Genomic DNA, 23,359 nt, shown 5'->3' on the forward strand with positions numbered 1-23,359 from the left:
AGATTCAAGATGCGATGCCCCGCAGTAGGCGATCCCGAAGCGAGCCTGGTCCGTGCACCGAGGACCCCTCGCCCTCACTCCTTCCTTCCTTAACGACTAAAGACGAAAGAGTTCATGTAATTTACAGTTAGTCAGTGTTCATTACTACGATCCAATACTTAGTCGTTAATGAAGAAGTTCTGCACAAGGTTAGGCATAGATTTACAGATTCACTGGATTATACAATTTTTTGTGTCAAAGACAGTTATGAAAAGGCTTTCATTATCTATTCTACGTGACAGAGATGTGCTTCCTTTCACAACCATGGAGTCCCATTCGACTCAGGTGGCTAGTACTACGTATAAGGGAAGTGGCTTGTACTACATTCGTCAAACCTACACTAAAAACTACATGACAGGGCGCAGAAAGTAGTTCAGATCTGCATAAGCCTGTTCGAGATACTCCTCTGGATGTGCATTCTCCACAAAGTTGACACCATGATGCCCCCGAAGAACATTGCAGAACCTGTCAAAGAGCATAGTAGCTTCTGGTGTATCCTGACCTATGAGAAGAAGCTCCTCAAGGTGGCGACCTACTAAACAACGCTTCAGAATATCACCGTCGATATGCATTCTAAGCTTAGGTTGAAAAACAGAACCTAGCGGAAGCGGAGTATCCTTGTGGGTGAACTCGCAAACGACAGGTGATCTGATGGCTAGGTCCGTTAGGAATCTTAGATAGTTCCAGGTCTGCAGTTGGAGGACAGTGAAATGGCTTAGCGATCCCATGATGGACAAACCGAGTGTTTCTGGCTGATTCATTTGTGATGAAGGATATCCGTTGCTTCTGGAGTCGTTTACTGTCTCGTTCTCAGCAGACACAACCCAGCTGTCATCCCAGATTGGCCGGCACTTTGCAGAGCGGAAACGCACGATCGAATGTGCAAGCTCAGCTTCGAATACCGTATCGAGAGTATCAGCTTTAGTGTTGGTAATGGGCCATAAGCCAACCAAAGAGCATGACTTGTCAGAAACCAAGTGCAATGGCGTTTGTTGATATGTCTGGAGTTCAGTATGATGCAATCCATCGCGAGTGAGTTGATCACCATGTGTACGGACTATCATTGACCCTTCATCCTCATTGAGATCCAAGGTGAGCATCTCCAAGGAATGACTCTCGGTTAAAGCGTATATAGTTCCATCAGAGTATTCCATGTTGATCGCTGGAGATGGAAGATCATATTCTGTGGTTCTTACAAATCTCTTCTCCGTCTGGTCAAGCACTTCGCAGTAAATCTTCGTCCCAGCACACCAGAGGAGACCCTCGGGGAATCCAGCCACCGAGTACACAGGGTCCGTACTCCTGAACCTGTGTCTTGCGTAGTACTTTATTCTGGGGCGTGATTTGCCTGTTGTATTGCCGTTTGTATCGTCGTCCGAAACTTGAGCAGTGATAATCAAAACCCGACCTTGATTAGTAGCTACAATGATGTAGTTCCAAGTCTTGTGGTCTTTGACGTAGGCCCACTCAAAGAGACGGAAAATTCTCTCGTTTAGGTGGCCTAAACCTGCGATGAATTCGACGGGAAGGTGGGTATCTCGAGCAACGGCCTGAGATAGATCTTCGCCGGTCTCGGGATCCATGAACTTAAGAGTGGATTTTCCATCAATCGTCATCCCCACAACGAGAGCGTTGAGAGAATGTGAGTACAGCAAGCGTGTAGGGGTACCTCCAATCAGGATATGTCGAGGTACAACCTTTGGCTGAATACTCAGGTCTGCCAAGAACAGTGTAGATCCGGATACTAACAGGAGACTTTCATTGAGTCTGGAAGTTGGAGATGTGCTTTGACGAAGTTGCGCGAAAGTGGTTATACTTGGCTGACGAAGGCTAGGGTCAGCAGCATCACTGAGCCAGATCTGGTGAATCGAGTGTGCCTGCTTGCACCAAGTTCTGGTTGAACTTCCTGTATGTCCAGTCAAGACTGGTTGTAAGTAGTGCAACTTGCCGTCGCAGCTGATGAAGAATGAGTTCTCTCGATTGGGGTGCTCATCAGCTGTTAAGATCACTGATGTAGCACCAATACGATCGATCCTCTTCTCAGCAATCTCGAAGGTCCTTGTAGAAATTGCAAGGGTAATCAGAAACCCATTTCGAGTTCCGCACAGTAGTAGGATAGTGTCTTCGTGCCTAGAAATCATTGCAAGGCTAGCCACTGCGTCAAGTCGTGTACGGAAGTCTGCGAAAGTATCTAGAAGGTCTATGTTGTGATTCTTTTCACCTTGTATGGACTGAAAAGTCAAGCGGAGAGAACTTTCAGACCATTCTGCTGCGATAGCGAATTGAGTCTGTGATATTTCACCAACTAAAAGACTTGTGATATTGGTGGACGTTGTGCATAATGTTCGCACTGTCGTGCTCTCGTCGAGGTCCATGTCAGCAGCAAATAATCCATGCTCCAGAACTTGTAGGTGAACGGAATTACCAACATAGGTTGTGAAAATGACTACCTTCTCATTGAGAGCAGCATTGTCTATGTTGGTTCCAACAATTCCTGGCAAATCACATACTTTGTAGTCGCGCCTATACCAATTTAGTAGAAACTTGGAAGATGAGGCTGTTTAGACCAAAAACTTACAGGAAATCACCGCCTATCACACGGATAGCCTTCTCAGTCACTTGCACAATCAAATTTTTGAGAGCAGTGACTACGATAGTCCGGCTGCGCAAATTGAACTTGGTACACGACTCGTCGAGCTCCCCTATGTCTGACGCATCACCAGAGAGAGTAAGGACTGCTGAAGCATCTCCCAATGAAAGGAGAAACAGAGATGCATCGTAATCTTCAACTTCTTCAAAATCCGAAGGCAGTGCCCATACCTTCAAGACGGGTGTGTCGTACTCGGTTTCTAGTCCGATTCTTGCCTCAAGTCCTTGCCTGATTTCGGTGATGGTCGCTTTTATTCCTTTGCCGGCACAGACAAATATCTGATCGGGGTTGGGAATTACTTCCTTGGCACGAAACTTATTTCCGTTGGTATAGGCCTTTGTAGTTTTAGAGACATAAGTCGTTACAATATCTTGTGCTGGTGTCCAATTTTGTATAGGTTCTGTCAGGATTGGCAACTTTCTCGCTTGAAGCTATTGTTAATGTGTTAGCAGCTGAACGTTTCCATGGTGGATAAGATAAATCAAATGTTGCTCCATATACTGACTAGATATGTGCCCCCAGAACAACCATCGCCTCCCATAACGAGAAGGTCGCCGGATTTATGGTCGGACGCTTCGAATTCAAGGCTTGCAAATGAAGTACCACAATTTGCAAAGAATTGGCCAATGTTGTTATGTTCGATATTTAATCCGTTGTTGAAGTGGAGAAGTTTGATCAAACCATCTTCGCGCGCGACGAAAATGTTGTCCGAATGCTCCAGAAATATTTTGTGGCGAAAAGGACGAGCCCAGGATGTCCATAATGGGCTGCCTACACCATTGTGAAAAGGGGTAGACTCATTATAGTCTGGGTGGAAGGAGTTAATCGTGAACTTTGGAGTGTTTGACACCATGCCTTCACAAACAGCCATGAAGTCCTCATAAACCAAGACAAATGACGACCTGATCACCAACGGAATTAACAGTAGCGGCATCTGGCGTTGGTCGTCAAGTAGATGGCCTTTGATACTCTTTGGTTTGATCCTCGTAATAGCATCCCCAGCGTCCCATTCGTACACAAGTATTCTCGTTTTATGCTTCCTGATCACTAAAGCCACCAATATGATACAATCTTGGCAATCATTTCCTGGTGGAGGGTACAAGAATTGCAATTGCAGTATGGAGTCTTCAGCCGGCATATGCATCTCTTGAGAGATATGCTGTAGTTTTTTGCCTTCCGAGAATTGCTGCTTGAGAGTGGCCCTGGTTTGTAGCTTATAGATAGCAAACGTTCCTTCGGAGCATCCCACAGCCATATAACGCGAAGAGGGATCCACAGCTATGTGTACGCCTGGCTGGCATCTGAGCATTGCCTTCGATACCCTGTATGTACTTGCAACGAATCGAGGTTGTCCTGAACCATTCGTCTGCAACATCAAGAAGATGGTATCTCCGGTTTCGAGTTGCAGTACCAGGAATTGGGGTGGTAGTCTGCTTGAGGTTGCGGAAGATTCTGACTTGTAGGATGAAGCTGGCTGGCCTGTATCTGACGCATCGCCCTCAGATTTGACTTGAGTTGTATCAACCATGGCATCTGGATCTTGCTCGTATGCGGTCACGGAACCGATCACTGCAGCATTTCGGATGCGAGCACCAAAATCTTCTTTGCGGATGACGTCCCAGAGGAGTCCATCGGATCTAAGTTCCTTGATCTGGACGAAGTCATCCTGTAGGAATTAGTATCCACCTAGGTGAGAGGGGTTTTTTTATATCTCAGAGGCCGACAAGTATTGACGATCTGGTGGTGAGGGTCAAATGGTAAAAGGAAACAGGACAGACAGAAAAGTAAAACAAGCAACTGAAGCATGAATAAAATAGCCTGTAGCTCCACCAAACAAAAAAAGACTGTTCTTACCCCAATGAAAGCAACATCATGAATTCTGTTGTCCCTCAACCTAACGGGGAGTATCCAGTGGACCAGTGGGCTCCGAACAACGGTTTGGGTCAACAGTCCTAGTTTTGGAGTCGTTTCAATAGCCATCTGGTTTGCAGCGTTGTCCTTGTCTTGCTGGTCGAAATGCCGTAGGGCAGTGTTAACGTCAAAGGTTCGAGTTGTCCACGCTCCGTTGACAAGAGTGCTGCTTTCGAAAGCCATGGTGGCAGATCGGGTCAGTGTATTCCCATCTAGTCAACTAGATTTCCGGAGGGTAGGTAGCACAAGATCTGTGAAAAACAGCAGAGAGACAATTCCGGCTCAGGAGATGGTTTCTTCCGCGTCCTAGATGTCGGGTGGCTCTTGTCTGGGGAGAGAAGAAAATTGGAGAGCAAAGAAGAAGCCGAACAGACGTTTGCTATGGCGAGACGCGTGCCAAAATCAGCCTCGTCGGGTAGTGGTCGATAAAATCTTAGCCTCGTTGTCCGAGGCTGTCGTGTGCCCAAAGCTAGAGACAAAACTGCGCTGAATGTTGAGCGTATTTCTTCCGATCACCTCGATCATCAGAGACTTCCAAGAAGCCAAAGCGACTCATGGGGAGATCATGACTATCTGTCAGCACTGGTGACTGCGGCGTTTTGAAATGGTAAATTGACCTGTCGATTTCCTTCAACACATGGGACATTTAGGGAGCAGGCTGCAGGAGAAGCACGCTAAACTTAATCGAAGGTGCCAGCTAACAAGCAACTGCCCTTCGACAACCCATAAATATCAGACCTGGCAATCTCCCTTTCGCACTGCGATGAAGAGCATTTTCATGGACCGCTGTCCTTGAAATGGAGCCCGATGGAAGACATTCCGACGAAAAAAACGAAAAGGAAAAGTTGGAAGCAAGCTCACGGACCTCGTCACCATCTCTGGAGCATGAGAGTCGCAATGCGAAAGCTGCGAAGATCCTAGAAGCGTGCAAAGAAAGAGATATAGAAACACTGAGGAGGCTGGCCATTTCTGAAGGCGGCTTGGTCTCGGACGAGGTTCGACGTCAGGCATGTTCGTACTACCATGGGAAGCTCCTTTGACCGATGACTGACCGTTACAGGGCCGCTTCTCCTTGGTTATGCAAGCCACGATGCCGATGTGAAGGAAGAAATCGAGGATGCCGACAGCTGGAAAAAGTTGCCGCAGCATCGCGATGAGGACCAGGTGCGGTTGGATGTTGACAGGTCCTTTATATACTATCCAAGCGGTACGTCAAGGCGACTATATGGTCACATCTCACCTGGAGCTGATAGATTCGCACAGACCAATCTCCCAAAGATCTCGATCGTCGAAAAGCAGAGCTCTCCGACCTTATAACAGAGGTACTACGCCGGCAACCATATCTATCATACTTTCAAGGCTATCATGATATCTGCCAGGTGTTTCTCTTGGTTCTAGAGCCACGTAGCCGTGCACCTGCTGTAGCACGACTATCAGCCTTGCGTATAAGAGATTTTATGCTACCTACGTTCGCGCAAGCTTTGGCTCAACTACACCTGATACCGTCGATTATACACGCGGTTCATCCAAAGTTATGGGCACATCTATCAGCAACACAGCCCTTTTTCGCATTATCAGGGACATTAACAATGTACGCACATGATATCCAAGAGTATGGAGATATAGCACGACTATTTGATGTTCTGCTAGCACGTGAGGCTGTCTTCTCTGCATACATGTTTGCGCAGATTGTCCTTCAGCGCTCAGATGAGCTATTCGAAACCCCTGCAGATGAGCCGGAAATGCTCCATTCGATCCTATCTAAGCTGCCGAAGCCTTTGGATATCGAGACTTTGATCACGAATACAATGAAACTATTCGAAAAGCAGCCACCTGAATCATTAAGAACGTGGCGCTCTATATCACGATCCAGTGTGCTGAAGACTGCTCGGTGGCATGATCAGACGATGAAACAATCATTGAATGATGGGGAAACGTTCTTCAAGAAGCAAGTAAAGGAAATAGAATGGGCGGATCGGCGCGAAAGAGGTATGAAGTTGGCCTGGAAATATAGAAAGCCTGCCCGAGCGATCGGAATTGCTGTATTTGTAGGAGTCCTATCATTTTGGCTGCGAAAGTCGGGGCCGTCTGGAGTACTTTTGGGGGCGTTTTGGAGACAGTGGGTGGGCTACCAAGGACATTGAATACACTAACTCAGCTCATGTGTATATAGTATTTAGCAGATAAATTCATTCTATCAACGTACTTATACAACCTATTCCGTGGACCGTCATGCCGAATCTCCAAACGCCTTTTTTAGTACCTCGAAATGCTCTTGCTGCTCTATTGCTAGCTTGCCTTCAAGGTCCCCAATAATTGTGAGGATCAACGAATAATTGTTGTAAAGAAACCTCTCTCTTTTCCTCGCATCTCCGATGCTTTTCCCCATCTTTGTAAGGAATGCCTCGATCTCGCTGCGAAGTCTCGTTAAACTTGACGACACAGGTTCATCATCTCCTGCTTCTGTGCTGAGAGCTAGGATACCTTGCATGAATTGTCCGAAACGTTGGGTCATGAAATGTGGTGCGGCTGACTGCTTTGCCTGTTCTGAGGCGGATTGCTTTCGAATGGAGACCCCGTTCGTTACGGCCCGGACCGAGTCGCAATGCTGATCCATGACAACTTGGAACCGAGGCCACAGTAACATCCCAGTACCATTGATATAACCATCCACGGCAGGTATTTTTCGGCGCTGAAGCTCAAATGCAAAATGTTGGTTCAATCTTACGCACAAAAGCACACCCAGGCAATCGTAGGTTTCTTGTATCAAGGATTTGGTGAGGTTTTGACCAAGCGAAAAGGTTGGTTCAAATATATAGTTGAAATGCCGCGATATTGCCGAATAGGATAACGATGGAGAGAAGAATGTTGTGAGGAATGAGTACTCTGCTGAAGCATTGTCAACTAGAGCAAGATTGAAATTTCGGAACGGAAATTCCAAGTAATGCGTAGCCTTCTCTTCCTCTGCAAGAAAAGAAGCCAGAGCTGTCTGATTTGAAGTTTTCAGAAGATCAATCCTTCGGCCCAGATTGACAGCATCATGAGGTGGGCCAGTGGTCTTCGCGCCAGACATAATTGTACCTTTTCGAGAACCATCATCTTGCCCAAGCACATCATGCTTATCGATAACGTGGATTTTGATCTTCTCAAGAGCTTTCTCGTACCGTGTGAATTGAGCTAAAAAGTACCACCGCATGGTGTTCATGTAAGCCTGAGCTATCTGTTCGGCAAGTTGGGGGTGGTGCTTGTGGAGAAATCCATACAGGTCCTTGTACCGTACGAAATGCTGCTGTTGTATGATCTGAGCATTGATATTGGGCGAACGCAGTGCTTTGATCTGGGCGACCATGAAGTCACGAATCCTTTCTAGAGCCTGAAGACCTGTCAGTAATTGCCTGTGAGGAGAGCGACAAATCCTAACCTTGGTGATTAGATTCGTCAACAAGGGTCGTAAGTCGTTCACGCCTTTGATGTTCCTTTGCTCTCTTGATTTGGCATCCATAGCTTTTGATCGCTTTTCAACTTCCGCCAAAGCCCGCACCCATACCTCATCGATTGTACCCTCCACTATCTTCCTGACCACAGCCGGAGAGATGCTGATCTCCTCCACAATAGGGCCTAGACCATTCTCGACGATTTTCCGATTTTCTAACCGTATGCTCAGCGCTGTGGACCGGGCCTGAAGTGTCTCGATCTCTGCGGAAACTGCTGCCAGATCATTTTGAAAACTTGTTAGATTAGATTCAACTGAGTTTAAACCATCATCGCACGCGCGAATTGATCGGTGTAGCTCTTCGAATTGGGCTATGTCCTTTTCAACTAAAAGAGTTAGTTTTTGTATAAGCAAGTAGAGAATTGAACATACATTCTTCAGTCGTCTGAGGGGTATAAACGGTTTCTTCCTCTGTAACAAAAGTTTTAGAGGCTACTTCACGAAGGCTTAGTCCTTCAAAATCTAATTCCTCTTCGTCATATTCCTCTGCTGTTCCTGTTCCATTGACCGTACTTTTCGGGTTTGTCAGTCCTGGGGCAGTATTTCCCTCAGGACCTAGCAATTTCTCTAAAACTTCCAGGGGATCAGGAACCTCCGGAGCTGTCACTGATTGCTTGAGTCCAGATCCATTGGGTTTCCTCGAAGAAGATAACAAGGATGTGGTTGAATCGTTGGAGTTTATGGATAAGGAGGACGATCGCGGAGTAAACCCAGGTCTTTGCGCCGCAGAGCTTGGTGCTAGATGACTAGGTCGCCGAGGAGCTGGAGAGTATGCCCTGTTCGCTGGTGGAGGAGAGCCAGAGGGAGTTGCTGCAGGCGTCGAATGCCCTGACAATCGGTCGAGCCACATATCCTCCTCTGCCTCGTGGCATCGAGACAACGCTCAACTCCTGTACTACTACAGTCTACCGTTGTTCTAGAATCATGACCGTGAGTAGCGTGTGAGGACCATCAGATCGAGTGAATGAATATGAAATCTCTTGCTTTGCAATGACTTCTCCAACAGTTGCATGAGGCTGTAATTCATATCTAGCTTTGTAGACCGCCTTGGCATTATGGGCAGAAAACTCTAAGAGTTGGTTGGCGGCAGAATTAGTCGCTAGTAGCACCCACCAAATGCTCCTTCTGATCGAATTTCTTTCGAACTTAAACCATCACCATAAATTTCCATTCTCTCTTTGGTCCTTACCAACTCCAAACCCACCATCCGCGCAGACATCTCCTCCTTCGCATCCTTACCTTGCAACCAAATCCGAAATCCAACCCCACACGAACCCCGCCACTTGAACAACATACATTGACAATATCAGCAAAATGGCGGACGACTCTCAGGTAAGTTGTTAAATCATGCTACCCAAGTCAAGAGTGCATACGAATGATCGCTGACTTCACCTTCGATATAGCACGATGTCCAGTTCGACAGCGTCGACGCCGGCGCGTCTGCCACGTTCCCCATGCAGTGCTCTGCCTTGAGGAAGAACGGCTTCGTTGTGATCAAGAACCGTCCTTGCAAGATCGTTGATATGTCTACCTCCAAGACTGGCAAGCACGGTCACGCCAAGGTCCATCTTGTCGCTATCGACATCTTCACCGGCAAGAAGCTCGAAGAACTTTGCCCATCTACCCATAACATGGATGTCCCCAACGTCACCCGTAAGGAATATCAATTGGTAAGAGATCTTGTCACATGTAGATGGGTATACGCTGACGGAATCTTTACAGCTCGATGTCTCTGACGATGGTTTCCTCTCCTTGATGGCTGATGATGGCGAGACCAAGGATGATGTCAAGGTTCCTGACGGAGAAGTTGGAGAGAAGATCGACAAGCTTTTCACCACTGAGGAGAAGGATACCAGTGAGTTTTGCCACTCTACAAAGTATTTTGATATGGTTCACTGACAAGGATCAGATGTTATCGTTCTTACGGCTATGGGTGAGCAAGCTGCCATTGAAGCCAAGGAAGCTCCTCGCGGTTAGATTCCTCCAAGCAAATTTGCAACATCGACCTTGTTGTCAGCAGTGGCATCTTCTTTGTTTGCAGGTTCACGAGCTCGGAGGATAGTCATTTATGAAGATTCTGGGAGCATGGAGAACTTGCATTCTAATGGTCGTTGTGAAGCGATGAGACTATCTGGACACCTAACGTTACTCTACTGGTTATATCTCTCCGGGCTTGCGAGAACCATCTTCTTTTTGTTTCGTCGATCCTACATCACAATTGAGCGGCGTCATCAAAAAGTGGATGCTTGGGATATGGTGATAGCATATCTCGTAGAAATCGATGGCTTTCTAAATAAGACAAACTGAACTGCCAATGAATTGCTGTGATTTGAAATTCTGACATGAACCGCACGTGAGTTTATATTGTATCTCCAACCTACAACTTGTGATAGAAAAATTCAATGAAACTGTTGCTCCTTGTCTAAGTATTCACAATATGGGTTGCTAGACTAGATGCGCCCGTGTCAAAGTTTTCTCTTTCAAGGCGCTGCCATGATGTAAACGAAAAATATCGGTACCAGATTTCCTCATTAAACATGAAATATGACTTCCCTCCGAACTTCCTCCCATGTAACAATAGATTCCCCTGATGTCTCATAACATAGAATATCAACGTTTCCGGCGCGGCGAAAGCTGTACAGAAGAAGGTTGTCGAGCTCGCAAGTTCTACATCGAAGACGGAAAGAAATTCTGCCAGCGGGGTCATGAGCAAGCAGTTTGCGTTCACGTGCTTCATCCTTTTGGACGTATACTAAGCCTGTATAGGGATTTACTCAAACTCAGCAAGATGAAGATGATTGGAATGCCCAAGGAAAGAAATCTCGAAAGAAGCGTGAGGAGAAAGAGAGGGTTGAGACGGTGCTCAGTGGGAGCGAGGCCAGGAAACTTTATTTGCAAAGCTACCAATTGATTCTGTGGAAACAATGCCATTGGCTGGTGAATGTCAAGGGGTTTCCAAAAGAGTTGGAGACTGTGGTAAGAGACTTGTGGGGGCTGAGAGTGTCTCTTGTGCATAAGAATGACGATAGGAGTGGGTACGGTTCTGGAACTGGGACAACACCAATGTTCAGTTCTATGAGTGAGGGTGAAAGCACCGATACTGATGTGACAAGAGTGAAGAGTTTTGCATCAAGTAAGAGTCGGCGGAGTGGGGTTAATGAGGAGAGGCTACCTAGGTTGATAGAGACGCTGGGATTGTGTTATGTTGCTATGCTTCTGATGAGATTGCCTACAAGCCTTGGTGAGGTCTACAAGTGGGTAACACATGAAGAGATCATATACTCTCGAGCTGTAAGTCATGTCTCGAGAAACCCTCAGATCCAAATAAGCTGACTTAATGCAGATCGCAGAAATACCCAAGGACATGCGAGTCAAACTGCCCGGGCACTTTCATGCAGCTCTGGAGATGAAGTCTGTCCTAAGAGTCTCAACGCTCTACGGCATAGTTCTGGACCTCATTCGGTTTTATGCTGTTCAGTTTGAGATGGTTTGCCCGCCTCTAAATGCTCCAGTGCTTCTTTTCAAACATATCAGGGATCTTGGACTTCCAGGTAAAAACTACCCAAGCTGTATCTTCAAGACTTACTAATGAGTACAGTGGAAATATATCCTGCTGTAAATCGTCTGGCTAAAATACTCGACGTTGACTATTCTTGGCCAATCACCCACCAAAAGTCGTACGGCGTCTCGGCTTATCCAGAGATACAAATGATGAGTCTCATCGTCATCGCTACGAAACTCAGCCATCCTTTCGATGACATAGATAGAACTCCTGAGAGTGACACCGATCCGACCATGGTAAGGATAGACTGGCCGACATGGGTCAGAACCATGCGGGAACCACCGTTAAGAGGCCTTAAAAGAGGAGAAGAAGTCAAAGCCACCGATGCCGATGTCTGGAATATGAACGCGAAGAAGATGGATGATTACCTTGAATGGTATCAGAGGACATGGATTGACGATCGAGATGCAAAAGGTATATTGCTCCTCTTTAGCGTTTGGCCGAGCTAACAATATGCAGTGCCTGAGCAGCTCCTGCAGCTATTTCCACTTGAGGACCTGCCACCGAGACCTGTAGTAGACTCAGATCATGTCAAAAGAGTCAGTCATCTGAAGGAAGTCCAAAGTAATCTCCTGGTTCAGAGATCAAGCCCCATGAATGACGGTGGTGAAAGTCAAATCAATCGTCCGGGCGAGCTTTACAAACGTTATCGAACTATTGAAGAGCTTCCTGAAACGGCGAAGGCATTCTTCGATCTGGCTGGTATGATTTCTTCCTTGAACTGGGTAACATTACTAAATATCTGGCAGCTTCGAATGTAGGAATATCGGTACGAATGTTAGTTAGAGGTGTTTTCCAGCACGAGATCAAGTTGGAGCATTGGATTGTTGCGGAGAGAAAATGGGAACTGGGCCACAATGCGTCTGGGATGATAGAGGAAGAGGAAGAGGCTTGATTACTGTATATTGAAGCTTCTTCCAATTTGGTTCGCTTGTATGGGAAGTTGGAGTTCTGACAAGGACGAGGATTGGCTGGTTCTGGAGTTTGACATGATACCCCATTATTTTTTTTGCAACATGACAATGAATTTTTTCAATGTCCACATAGACGCCCAACTGCTCTTATCCCTATTTCTATTTGTCCTAAACCAGCCCCTGGTATCAAGGAATCAAGGAAGCTCGAAGAAGGACGCGAGTCACGTGTAACCCACTAAAAGAATTTGGCTTACCGAAGCCCGCCGCACACAAAGATTTCGCGATCTTGAACCCGAAATCACGACAACACGACAACGACGTAGAATCGCAAACAGTAAGACTCAATCAGCCCCCTCTCCCAGTCTACTATCTGCTCCACCTGTGCTAACATTTTTGCTCCTCTAGTGCAGATGTAAGCCTCTCAAAAACGACCCCGCCACCAGTAGCGACGATATCGAGATCCAAGGAACAAAAGACTGACAAATTACTCTACAGCTTCGTCAAGACCCTTACGGGCAAGACCATCACTCTTGAGGTCGAGTCCTCCGATACTATCGACAATGTCAAGTCCAAGATCCAGGACAAGGAGGGAATTCCACCGGACCAACAGCGTTTGATCTTTGCCGGAAAGCAACTTGAAGATGGCCGTACCCTCTCCGATTATAACATCCAAAAGGTACGATAATGGGGTCTAAGAGATTGGGATCTGGCAAGGAGGTGGACTGCGATGTGCTGGCCAGAACTCGGTTGTGGTTGTGGTTATGGAACGGAAAGCTGACGGAATATTTTACAGGAATCGACCCTTCATTTGGTTCTCCGTCTGCGTGGTGGTATCATCGAGCCATCGCTCAAGGCTCTTGCCTCCAAGTTCAACTGCGACAAGATGATCTGCCGAAAGTGCTATGTACGCAATTAGAATCCCAAGATCACAATCCAGGAACTAACAAAATACAGGCCCGTCTCCCTCCCCGTGCCACCAACTGCAGAAAGAAGAAGTGCGGCCACACCAACCAACTCCGACCAAAGAAGAAGCTAAAGTAAACGGTTCGCTCATTTGGCGTTTGGGGTTGCCTGGAGAGAAAGGGTGGATGCTCAGTGGATGGTTTCTTTGCACGGCTGGCTGTACTTTTCACAATAGCATGAGCACGCAATGGGACAATGAACAAGGCAAAGATTTGGTCCACGATGTGATTGAAGTTTTCCATTTGTTCAAGTGCATCGTCATCAACAGAAATCTGCCACGACTTGCAACGCTAGGTCAATTGCAATAATGGTATTCTCGACATGTTTACTTCAGATGTGATTGTGCTTGCAGGGCTCAAGTTGTACGGGACATGATCCCGTAAAGTTCTCTGAGGATGATCGTCCCATCATCCTTGCACTCCTGGAAATCCTTCTCTGTTGCCATCACAGCCTTGGCCTCTGCATTGTCATCGTTTCTACAATCTTGCAGAGTTTGGGGCATGTCCATACGTGACCGTACTTCTTCGAAAGATTTTCGGAGCTTACGGATCCTTGCACATACCCTTCCATGAGTTTCACCCAGTCGACCCCCTTGTCAAGAGTATCGTCACCACGGTATCTCCTAAGCTCCATGAGCCCGATGACCGTCTTGATGGTCCTCTCCCAAACCTGTTCAGCCTCCTTGCAATCCCAAGTGCGGTCAGATAAATAAGATGCCAATACAGCACGAGCAGCTTTAAGATGTTCTTCTTCTATGGCTACCAGACGAGCCATTTCTTTCTTACAGACATGCTCCACATCTTCAGGTACAACCTCGAAATTTGCTTCGTCGCAAACCATATCTATCAGTGGGCGAGGCATGGCTTTGTCGGCTCTCCTGGCGTTTGGGAAGTAAAAGACGTATGGGTGGTCTTTTCATCGTCCTGGTTCTCCTCCTCCTCAAATGCTTCTTTAGCTCTGTCAGCCTCAGCAATTCTCAGAGCTTCCACTAGTCTAGTCGTAGTCGGTGGATCCTCCATCTCTACAGGCTTTTCACCAAGGCCATAATGCTTGCGAATGTCCACCCAAGTTTCCAGTGGTTTTCTGGCCTCTGGAGGAATCTGTCGTTGGTTGTTGACCTTGTATAAAGTGCTTCCAAAAACACCGAGGACTAAACATGTTGTTGCAGTCCTCAGGACTACCCGTCTGACCCATAGGCTCATCATTCATATACGCGAACAAGGTTTGGAATCGTGATTGAGGAGTCCACGTGTTGGTGTCGAAGTACGCAACCTGGACTAGAAAGTAAACGTGGGATTCTGAGGATAATACATATGGCAAAAAATATCAACGTCGAGGTTCTCGAACCTTCAGAGTCCAATTCTCAAGTATTCTGCAATGTTATGTACCATAATTCACTAGAATATATATAATTGAATAGCTTGAACCAAACTCAATCACCACGGATTCAACAAGCTCACCGATAGAGCAGTAATGGAACATGAAATAATACAGTATGGCTCAACTCTCCCACCATTTGAGTTTGTGAAACCTCGTTGCACTAACCAGAGAGTGCCCGAGAAGCTAATGTTCCACGAATTCCTGAACACTCCCGTGATGCAAGGAGTCAAATTGAGTTGAACGAAGCCTCAGATTCCGAATTGGAGCTTGAGCAAAGTCGGACCAAGGCATGAGAAGCCGGACTGCAGTAGAAGATCCATTATAGAATCCAAACCTTTGAGTTGACGTTGGACATTGAATTTCTTTTTGGGAGCTCTAACACCATGACAGGGGAAGAGCCGACGCTAGCGCATCAGCCATCAGATGCACGCGTGTCCGAATCCGAAGCTCCAGATCAACTTGATGCGCTGAACCACGACACAGGAGACTTAGGAGTTCAGCAGTCAGCAGTCAGCAGTCAAAATGTCTGGAGCTGGATATGATGTAGTCGTTGATGTGGATGAGGAGGTAAGCACTCAAACAAGGATTTTCACCCTGTTGTCCAGTTGGATATCACCCACTTGAAAGGAATACCACGATTTCCGCCTTCTATACCGCTGTATTCTAGCAGCTTCATTTTGGAGTCTTATACTGACAGAGATCCAGGGTGATCTTGGCCATACCGACTTGCAAGAAGATCTCGAATTCCACTCCTCGAACTTCAACACAGATGCACCTTCAAACGCTCGAAAGCTACCTGGAAGCTCACCAGGCTTACCACCTCCCGCGACAGCCAGCAGCGGCTCGTCCAAACGATTTCTATGGACACTCTCATTCTACGCGCAATTCTTCGATGTTGATACCAGCTCTGTGCTGTCGAGATGTTGGGCAGCTTTATACCCACGGGCGAACTTCCTCGATGTGCTAGAAGGCAACCCAGATCTTTACGGGCCGATCTGGATTGCTACAACGGTGGTCTTTATTCTATTTCTAGGTGGAACTATTAGCAAATATCTGGCGGAGACAGGCGCAGAGCATTTTGTCTATGATTTCAGACTTTTGAGTGGTATGTTGGCCTGGCTCAACCTATCTCTCGACATGCGGCTAATAATGGTATAGGTGCTGCTGGTTTGATCTATGGCTACACTCTTGTCATTCCCATCGCCCTTTTCCTCGCCCTCAAATACTTCGGGAGCGAATCTGCCAATCTTCTCGAGTGCTGGGCCTTATATGGATACTCGAATTTGATTTGGATCCCAGTTGCTCTTATCTCATGGTCTCCAGTCACGCTTCTCAACTGGATATTCGTTGGTGTTGGGTTTGGTGTGAGCGTGGCCTTCTTGCTGCGAAATCTATATCCCGTCTTGAGTGCGACAGACAAGCAGACTAGCAAAGCGTTGTTAATTCTGGTGGTCTGTCTTCATGCGGGGTTGGCTATTGCGATCAAGATTCTCTTTTTCGCTCATGGTAGCCCTGTAGCGAAGGAGCCCAAGTCAAGTACACCGGCTGAGACACCAGCGGAGAGCATGGTGAAGTTCTTGCTGTTCTAATGAGGAAACTTGGATGTACGAGTATGGGGAAGCTGTAGCATAAGCCTACATAGCATGATTTCAATGAAGGATATCCAAATTGCACATTGCACTTGATTGAATATTCGTCCTGACTACCATTGTGATGGCGATCCATGATATCTGCATTCATCTCCAACATTGACAGGTCGCCAAATGTCGTTCTTTCGCCTCAACATTCCCCTTCATCGAATCTCTCCACCCAATCTTGAACATCACCTAACCTTCTCACTCTCCCCACCATTCTTCTCCCAATCCAACCAGCTCCCCGAATACTCACTAACATTCTCCCACCCCGCCTGCCTCGCAAGTCCCGCCGCCGCCCTGCTCCTCACCCCCGACTTACAATAGAACACAACCTCCGTCTCCTTCCCCGGCCGCTCAAACCCAAATCGATCTTCGAACTCCTCTGGCGTGATGAAGAATGAATCTGGTTTGGACGTTACGGGGATGTTGACGGAGCCCGGAATCGTGCCTGTTGCTTGGAGTTCGCCTGGTTCGCGGGTATCGATTAGGATTTTGTCGGCGGAAGGGGATTTGGTGAGAGCGCGGATCTGGGGGTGTCAGCTAGGTTTGGTAATCAGGGGAGGGAGGAATACTTCTTCGAAAGTGTAGATTTTCGAGGGGCGTTCGGGTTGTGAGTAGAAGCGTAGTTGTTGATTTGTCTTTGTAATTGCAGGTTGTGCTCGGATTGCCGCCCTGGGCAGGTTTCTGAACTGCCGAGTAGATCTCGGCATTGAGGATCTGGAGGTCCGGAGGATCATTGATGTGGCCATGCGTGAGGTATGCATTGTGGCTGCGTGTGTTGTTGCTGTTGGTGGGGTCGAGAGGTCGACGTTTAGTTTACGAAGCTGCAGAGAGCTACCCCGGATTTTGTGACGATCCTTGTCCGGAATTTTATGTCAACCACTTTCTCTGCCAAGGATATTGTATCTACTGTTAGAAATCTCTTTCGAATCTACTCGTCGCAGCTTGAGACTTTTCCATGATATTTATCAAGAAATAAAGTTTCGCCGTGCATATTGGAAGCCTGCTAGATGTGCTGCCATAATCCCAACATACCTACTTTCGCAACTCGACTCGAGGACTCTGAAGAATCATATATTCCCGCACTAAATGGAAGCCCAGACTTTCAGTACCCAAAGGAACTTCGGGGCACTTCGGTCATTCGTATTGAAGAAGTTTTCAAAGACTTTCCATCGGTCCCGAAGGAGACCAGCATTACAGCAAGTGATACTGCTGAGATGGCCATGCTCGGTTGATTGAAGATCTACAAGCATCTCTGCATTATGCATCAATTTGCCTATTCTGACTTCCATTCAACAGCCCAGTCTCCTAATTCTTCACGTCCCCTTGCAATGCCGGTGATTCCTGATCGGAGTCTTCAGGTGCCCGAGGGGACACAAGATGCTACCACGGAACAACCATCATAGGACAACCTGCTGGCATCTCTTCTCCCTCATTGGCACATATTCGTGATATTCAGATCTCGTGTGTCTTCTGAAACTTTGTTGCACGTCGAATCTAATCCGTGTTTTCCGTGAATTCCGTCTTCCGGTGGCGGAGATGTTGAGTAAGTCTGAGTAAGGCAGCAGCATGAGTTCAGTGGCATTATGAGGATACTCTGACTTGATGCATCCATGTTGGGAGAAGCAATCTTTCAGGAAATTGATGGGATGATCTTGTTGCTGGTCCTGTTGAAGACATCATGTAATGTATGCTCCGTATTCAATGATTTTGGCATGAAAATGTCCATTCTGAACATGGACAATGTATTGAAGAACCCACGTATGCAGGTAGCATTCATTGGTGATCAGAACTTCCGCAAGAGTCTAGGACCTTGATAGCATCTAAGTTCAAGCCATCTTTTCGTACGTCTCTAAGGAAAAGGCTTGGTAACCGAGAATTTTGTCTTCGAGACGTCTCGAATAGCATAGCTCAGAGACGAAACTCTGCATCATTGCTCGCATTGTGAAGATAGCCCCCTTGAATTCCAATCTGCCTCGTAAAATCCTTAGATTGAGGTCTTCATGACAATATTCCAGGGTGAAGTAGTATGTATCAAAGATGTTTTCAGTCTGATAAGTTAACATTAGCTTATCAAGTTTTCTTTGGATTTGAATCTCGGAAATATATCCTTGTCCATAATATAAGATTTCGGTCTTTGTGACAACCTTTGTTCTCAGGAAGTAGAAGCCCTTATAGAACACTAGAAAGCTCACCTTGCTCTAGATCGATTGAGGTCGTAAAGAGCAATTCTTTTAAGTCTTTGCTAGTCCGATAATGATGTGATTATGTCATTCATTTTGGATGTTTGAAGCACCTTTATGCGGTATCCAGTATTGAGATGCCAACCTCTGGAGCCCATACCTTGCCGGTCTTCACAGAAGAATGACAGCAGCGTCGGCAGCATCTGAATTGAGGAGGAGGCCGACAGTCTGTTGAATCATGGCGAGTAGGACTAATGATAGCTCGTGATGAAATGAACTGTGCTCAGCACAATCTATATAGTGTTTAGAAAATGCAATCTTGAGCAGAAATATATTGTTCCATAAGTCAAAGCTTTCTTGAGCAGTTTGGCAATTAACATAAGGTGTTGCTTTGGAGTTTTCTCCATTGCATCTGCTGTTTCTCGATGCGCGGGGCCATCCATGTATAGTGCATTGCCCAATGAGAGATTGAAGCGGTGTACGTCGTTTAGACGGGAATTAATCCGCTCGGATCGTATTCGTGTTCATGATTTGAACTCAGTAAGCAACAGAAGAGCATACAGTAGGAGATACAAAGGCCATTTTGGGAAGATCTAAGGCTCAGACCAGGTGTGTGGAGAAGGTATGAGTCCGCTTGAACGTGGGTGTGAAGAAGCAATTAACACTGATCTCGGTGCCGTGAAATGTCGCTGTAACATGGGGCTCCGTTTCTCTGAGACGCTGCACCGTGGCTGGTTGGTTGTGCTTTGTCAGCAGTATCAATTGAGGCTCAACCAAGGTTTCAACCCCTCTTCTCCTATTCAACATCAGCTGTTTGAAGTAGAAAGTCGAATGTCGCCCCTTTGCAATTGTGGATCTTGATTGACTTTCATCTTGGCGCAACGATCCCGGATTGGCAGCAGCCGGACGACTAGCGGTGGAACTTTGATTGCAGTCACCGCGATTACAGCATCAAGCGAGCTCTCCCAATCTCAAAATTCTTTCCATTTGTTGACTTCTCCCTCGATTCACCTCCGAGACTTCTTCACTCCCCCGGACCGGCTTCCTTTTGTTTACGACACTGTCGTTCTCCTTTTATACTCGAGTCCTTGTCACTACCATCCGAATTGTTCGCGCAAAGAGCATCCGGATACTGCGACCGTACCTGAATTTCACTCTGCTGAAGCTCGCTGATAGGACCCTTAATCGAAGGCGCATCACCAATAATATTCTATGGCGCAGAACGTCAGCTTCGCGTCGCCCCTGGCAGATGCGAAGTATGCCCAGATCGTGGGGAATACACAGATAGATGGATTGTTGGGAAGACTTGGAGATCTCAGTTGGTGGTCAATTGCTATTACATTAACTCTTGTCGCCGTCGCATACGATCAATGTAAGTGTACTCTCGTCACAAGACCCACTTCTCCTTCAACGAAGATGATGTTTCCTACGAGGGGCGGACATAGGAGAGTGAGGGCAGGGCGAAGCTTGACATCTTGGAACGGGCTCTATCCAGGGTTGGCGTGAGAAGTTTGTATTTCTCCGTCCAACTGCAAGCTCCATATACTTTCTCTTGGATTGCATGCACTATTCTGCGGGAGGGTTTTGGTATGGCCTTTATTGTCGGTCACTGACTTGTCGACAGTTAGCTATGTATGGCAGAAGGGTTCAATCGCAGGCCCAGCATGGAAGATTCCATTCATAGGTCCCTTTCTCGAGTCAGTAAATCCTAAATTCTCAGAATACAAGGCGAAATGGGCGAGCGGCGACTTGAGCTGCGTATCGGTTTTCCACAAGTATGTACATGAACATCCAGTCAGAAGTGGGACGTGCTAATGATTATCAGATTCGTTGTTATTGCTTCTACCCGCGACATGGCACGAAAGGTCTTCAATTCTCCCGGATTCGTCAAACCCTGTGTTGTGGACTCTGCTCATAAATTGCTCGGAGCCGACAATTGGGTGTTCCTCGATGGAAAAGCTCATGTTGATTTCCGAAAAGGTTTAAATGGCCTGTTCACTCGACAGGCTCTCGAATCCTACCTCCCAGGCCAGGATGATGTTTATGACAAATATATGGAGAGATTCCTGAAGGTTACAAAGGATGCTGGAGGAAAGCCTGTTCCGTTCATGGCCGAATTCCGTGAGCTCATGTGTGCTGTCTCCTGCCGAACGTTCGTTGGGTACTATATCTCGGATGAGGCTATCAAGAAGATCGCCGATGACTACTACAAAATTACCGCGGCTCTTGAGCTTGTCAACTTCCCAATCATGATCCCATTCACCAAGACTTGGTATGGAAAGAAGGCTGCCGATATGGTTCTCGAAGAATTCACCAAGTGTGCTGCCAAGTCGAGGGTAAGAATGGCTGCTGGTGGTGATGTCACCTGTATCATGGACGGCTGGGTTAAGTCTCAACTTGAGTCTGCGGCTTATCGTGATCGTGAACAGAAGGGACTCTTAATGGAGGGCATCGAAAAGCCATCACCTCTACTCCGCGAGTTCACTGACTATGAGATCTCCCAGACAGTTTTCACCTTCTTATTCGCCTCCCAAGATGCTACAAGCAGTGCCGCAACTTGGCTGTTTCAGATCATGGCTCAGAGACCAGACGTTCTTGACAAGATCCGTGAGGAGAATCTCCGTCTTCGTGGGGGTGATCGAAGCGCTCGTGCTACCATGGATTTGATGGATCAGTGTGTTTACACTAAAGGTGCTGTTAGAGAGTTGTTGAGATATCGTCCTCCTGTATTGATGGTGCCATATCTTGCCAAGAAAGCTTTCCCAATCACCGACACTTACACAGTTCCCAAAGGTAATTCTCTCAATCACAAGACCATGTTTTTCTGTTGACTCTCTCAGGCGCCATGGTCGTTCCAACCGTATACCCAGCTCTTCGTGATCCAGAGGTTTATGAAAACCCAGATCACTATGATCCTGATCGATATGTTACTGGTGATGCGGAAGTGAAGGGTGCAAAGAACTTCCTAGTCTTCGGAACTGGTCCACATTACTGTCTCGGCCAAATTTATGCGCAAATGAACTTGGCCTTGATGATTGCAAAGGCATCGATGTACCTTGATTGGGTTCATCACCCAACACCGTTGTCGGAGGAGATCAAGGTGTTTGCAACGATTTTCCCAATGGTAAGCATGGACTGGTCTCGAACGTTAACCCCTCTCTGACAAAACATAGGATGATTGCCCATTGACATTCTCGAGACGAGCTTAAAGTTTTGTTGGCGTCAGTGTAGCGAGGGGGAGTGCATGTATTTGATGAGATGAGATGAGACCATTGTGGTATATTCCCAGGCATGAGCGTCGAGGTCGATGCGAGGCCGAAAAACTAATTCTTCCACATCATTTGCATATCATAGGGAGGGCTCTTGCGGCGTTAAGAGAGAGCGAACCTGACTTGATCTGACATTGATGCACCAAGCGCTGTCATGATAAAGTGGATTGAGCTCTTTGTTGAGTTTCATGTCCACGAGCAATATTTATCCTTGTAATAAAGTCTAATGATAGGGGCCTTGAGCCTCCTTCCTCTAATCAGAATCATTATCTCGCCTCCGAAGTCGCTAACGTCCCCCCTTTTCCCCGCTCTTACGGACGCGTAGGAGCAGCAGGCGGACACACAACTAACAATGCTGGAAAGTTCCGTTGGACAATGTACCTTGATGGTAATTCCGGCGCCGAACTTTTCATTGACCAGAATGTGTGACCTTGGTAGACACAAGTAAATCCAGGCCGGAAAATCGATCAATTTTCCGGCATTCGAACTCCGACGCACTCTCGTGGAACGGAGTTCATAGGGCTTAGTCTCAGCGAAGCTTTTTAAGCAATGGCGCTTCCTTCAACTCTAATGAATCCATCGTGCTGAACTCCTATTCGTCAATTAATGCCCTGTGTTAGGCTGCTTAGAAATGCGCCGATTTGGTGAGCCAATCGATGAGATGAAACTGTGCATTGTGGAGGCGGAGTAGCATTTGATAATCAGACTGATTGTTTGAAAGGTTATTGATTATGGAATGACATCACAACCATCATTTTCCTGTAGAGTCTAGACTCGATGTCCAGAATGTTGAGTATATTTGAAAGTTTTGAAAGGTTATTGAGTGTGGCATCTGAACCTTTTCCTGTTAAGTCTAGACTCGATGTCCAAAAATGCTGAGTACAATGGAAGCTTGACATTGGTTAGGTAAGCAACACTCCGTTGCTGGAAATGAAGCTAAACTTACTTCACTCGCCGGTGCTCGCTCTTGGCGGTCCTCGGAGTTGGGATCAGCGGGGTCGAAAAAGGACGCCTTTGGCTTGCGTGATGTGCAATGCAGGAACAGACATCACACCTAACGAGCCGCGTTGCAAGACCTGAGAACTACGGTGTAGGGTAGGCATCGACTTTAAGTGATGAAGCTGCTTTCGTAGACCTGCCGGGATGTTGGTTAAGGTTACTGGGTACTGGATTAGGTTTTGTGGAGCAAACAACAAAGTTTGGGACGATGAGTTGGGATGAGGTGAGATTAGTCGTTGGTCGGGGTAGATCAATTGGTGGTGTTGATGTTAGGAGGAGGAAGACTTGAGCAACATCTGAACTCCGCTCACTCGGTGCTGTCGTCGTACCTATCGTTTGAAGGCAACAATTTCAAACAACCA

General features: G+C 46.9%; 8 protein-coding genes across 8 annotated transcripts; 5 read left to right on the forward strand and 3 right to left on the reverse strand.

The window, feature by feature from the left end:
* Window positions 1-386: 386 nt before the first annotated feature.
* Window positions 387-4,783, reverse strand: LY89DRAFT_740042 (uncharacterized protein; the record flags this gene model as incomplete). The annotated part of the gene is made up of 4 exons (XM_018220541.1): window positions 387-2,562; window positions 2,618-3,120; window positions 3,195-4,355; window positions 4,544-4,783. 4 exons carry the CDS (start codon window positions 4,781-4,783, stop codon window positions 387-389), a joined length of 4,080 nt encoding a protein of 1,359 aa, XP_018064669.1.
* Window positions 4,784-5,292: 509 nt separating this feature from the next.
* On the forward strand, window positions 5,293-6,977 carry LY89DRAFT_710663 (uncharacterized protein). The gene is made up of 3 exons (XM_018217847.1): window positions 5,293-5,611; window positions 5,661-5,807; window positions 5,864-6,977. The coding sequence occupies exons 1-3, from the start codon at window positions 5,398-5,400 to the stop codon at window positions 6,742-6,744; spliced, it is 1,242 nt and encodes a 413-aa protein (XP_018064670.1). The 5' UTR covers window positions 5,293-5,397; the 3' UTR covers window positions 6,745-6,977.
* Window positions 6,758-9,120, reverse strand: LY89DRAFT_656041 (Vps52-domain-containing protein). The gene is made up of 3 exons (XM_018212363.1): window positions 8,466-9,120; window positions 8,022-8,419; window positions 6,758-7,973 (listed from the first exon to the last, which is right to left on the reverse strand). Exons 1-3 carry the CDS (start codon window positions 8,941-8,943, stop codon window positions 6,831-6,833), a joined length of 2,019 nt encoding a protein of 672 aa, XP_018064671.1. The 5' UTR covers window positions 8,944-9,120; the 3' UTR covers window positions 6,758-6,830.
* A 148-nt stretch (window positions 9,121-9,268) lies between these two features.
* LY89DRAFT_689597 (eukaryotic translation initiation factor eif-5a) lies at window positions 9,269-10,320 on the forward strand. Its single transcript, XM_018215935.1, has 4 exons — window positions 9,269-9,425; window positions 9,497-9,763; window positions 9,816-9,948; window positions 10,003-10,320. Exons 1-4 carry the CDS (start codon window positions 9,408-9,410, stop codon window positions 10,068-10,070), a joined length of 486 nt encoding a protein of 161 aa, XP_018064672.1. The 5' UTR covers window positions 9,269-9,407; the 3' UTR covers window positions 10,071-10,320.
* A 363-nt stretch (window positions 10,321-10,683) lies between these two features.
* On the forward strand, window positions 10,684-12,104 carry LY89DRAFT_596707 (RNA polymerase I-specific transcription initiation factor-like protein rrn7; the record flags this gene model as incomplete). Its single annotated transcript, XM_018209937.1, has 4 exons — window positions 10,684-10,809; window positions 10,860-11,384; window positions 11,437-11,644; window positions 11,692-12,104. The coding sequence occupies 4 exons, from the start codon at window positions 10,684-10,686 to the stop codon at window positions 12,102-12,104; spliced, it is 1,272 nt and encodes a 423-aa protein (XP_018064673.1).
* Window positions 12,105-15,335: 3,231 nt separating this feature from the next.
* Window positions 15,336-16,588, forward strand: LY89DRAFT_257459 (Yip1-domain-containing protein). The gene is made up of 3 exons (XM_018206249.1): window positions 15,336-15,479; window positions 15,618-16,017; window positions 16,071-16,588. Exons 1-3 carry the CDS (start codon window positions 15,435-15,437, stop codon window positions 16,499-16,501), a joined length of 876 nt encoding a protein of 291 aa, XP_018064674.1. The 5' UTR covers window positions 15,336-15,434; the 3' UTR covers window positions 16,502-16,588.
* Window positions 16,589-16,734: 146 nt separating this feature from the next.
* LY89DRAFT_596249 (Rhodanese-like protein) lies at window positions 16,735-17,256 on the reverse strand (the record flags this gene model as incomplete). Its single annotated transcript, XM_018209908.1, has 2 exons — window positions 16,735-17,073; window positions 17,119-17,256. The coding sequence occupies 2 exons, from the start codon at window positions 17,254-17,256 to the stop codon at window positions 16,735-16,737; spliced, it is 477 nt and encodes a 158-aa protein (XP_018064675.1).
* Window positions 17,257-19,766: 2,510 nt separating this feature from the next.
* LY89DRAFT_257563 (cytochrome P450) lies at window positions 19,767-22,240 on the forward strand. Its single transcript, XM_018206250.1, has 5 exons — window positions 19,767-20,101; window positions 20,354-20,504; window positions 20,555-21,522; window positions 21,570-21,853; window positions 21,903-22,240. The coding sequence occupies exons 1-5, from the start codon at window positions 19,942-19,944 to the stop codon at window positions 21,936-21,938; spliced, it is 1,599 nt and encodes a 532-aa protein (XP_018064676.1). The 5' UTR covers window positions 19,767-19,941; the 3' UTR covers window positions 21,939-22,240.
* Window positions 22,241-23,359: the final 1,119 nt, after the last annotated feature.

This window comes from Mollisia scopiformis (genome assembly GCF_001500285.1).
Source record: "Mollisia scopiformis unplaced genomic scaffold LY89scaffold_26, whole genome shotgun sequence".
NCBI lineage: Eukaryota > Fungi > Ascomycota > Leotiomycetes > Helotiales > Mollisiaceae > Mollisia > Mollisia scopiformis.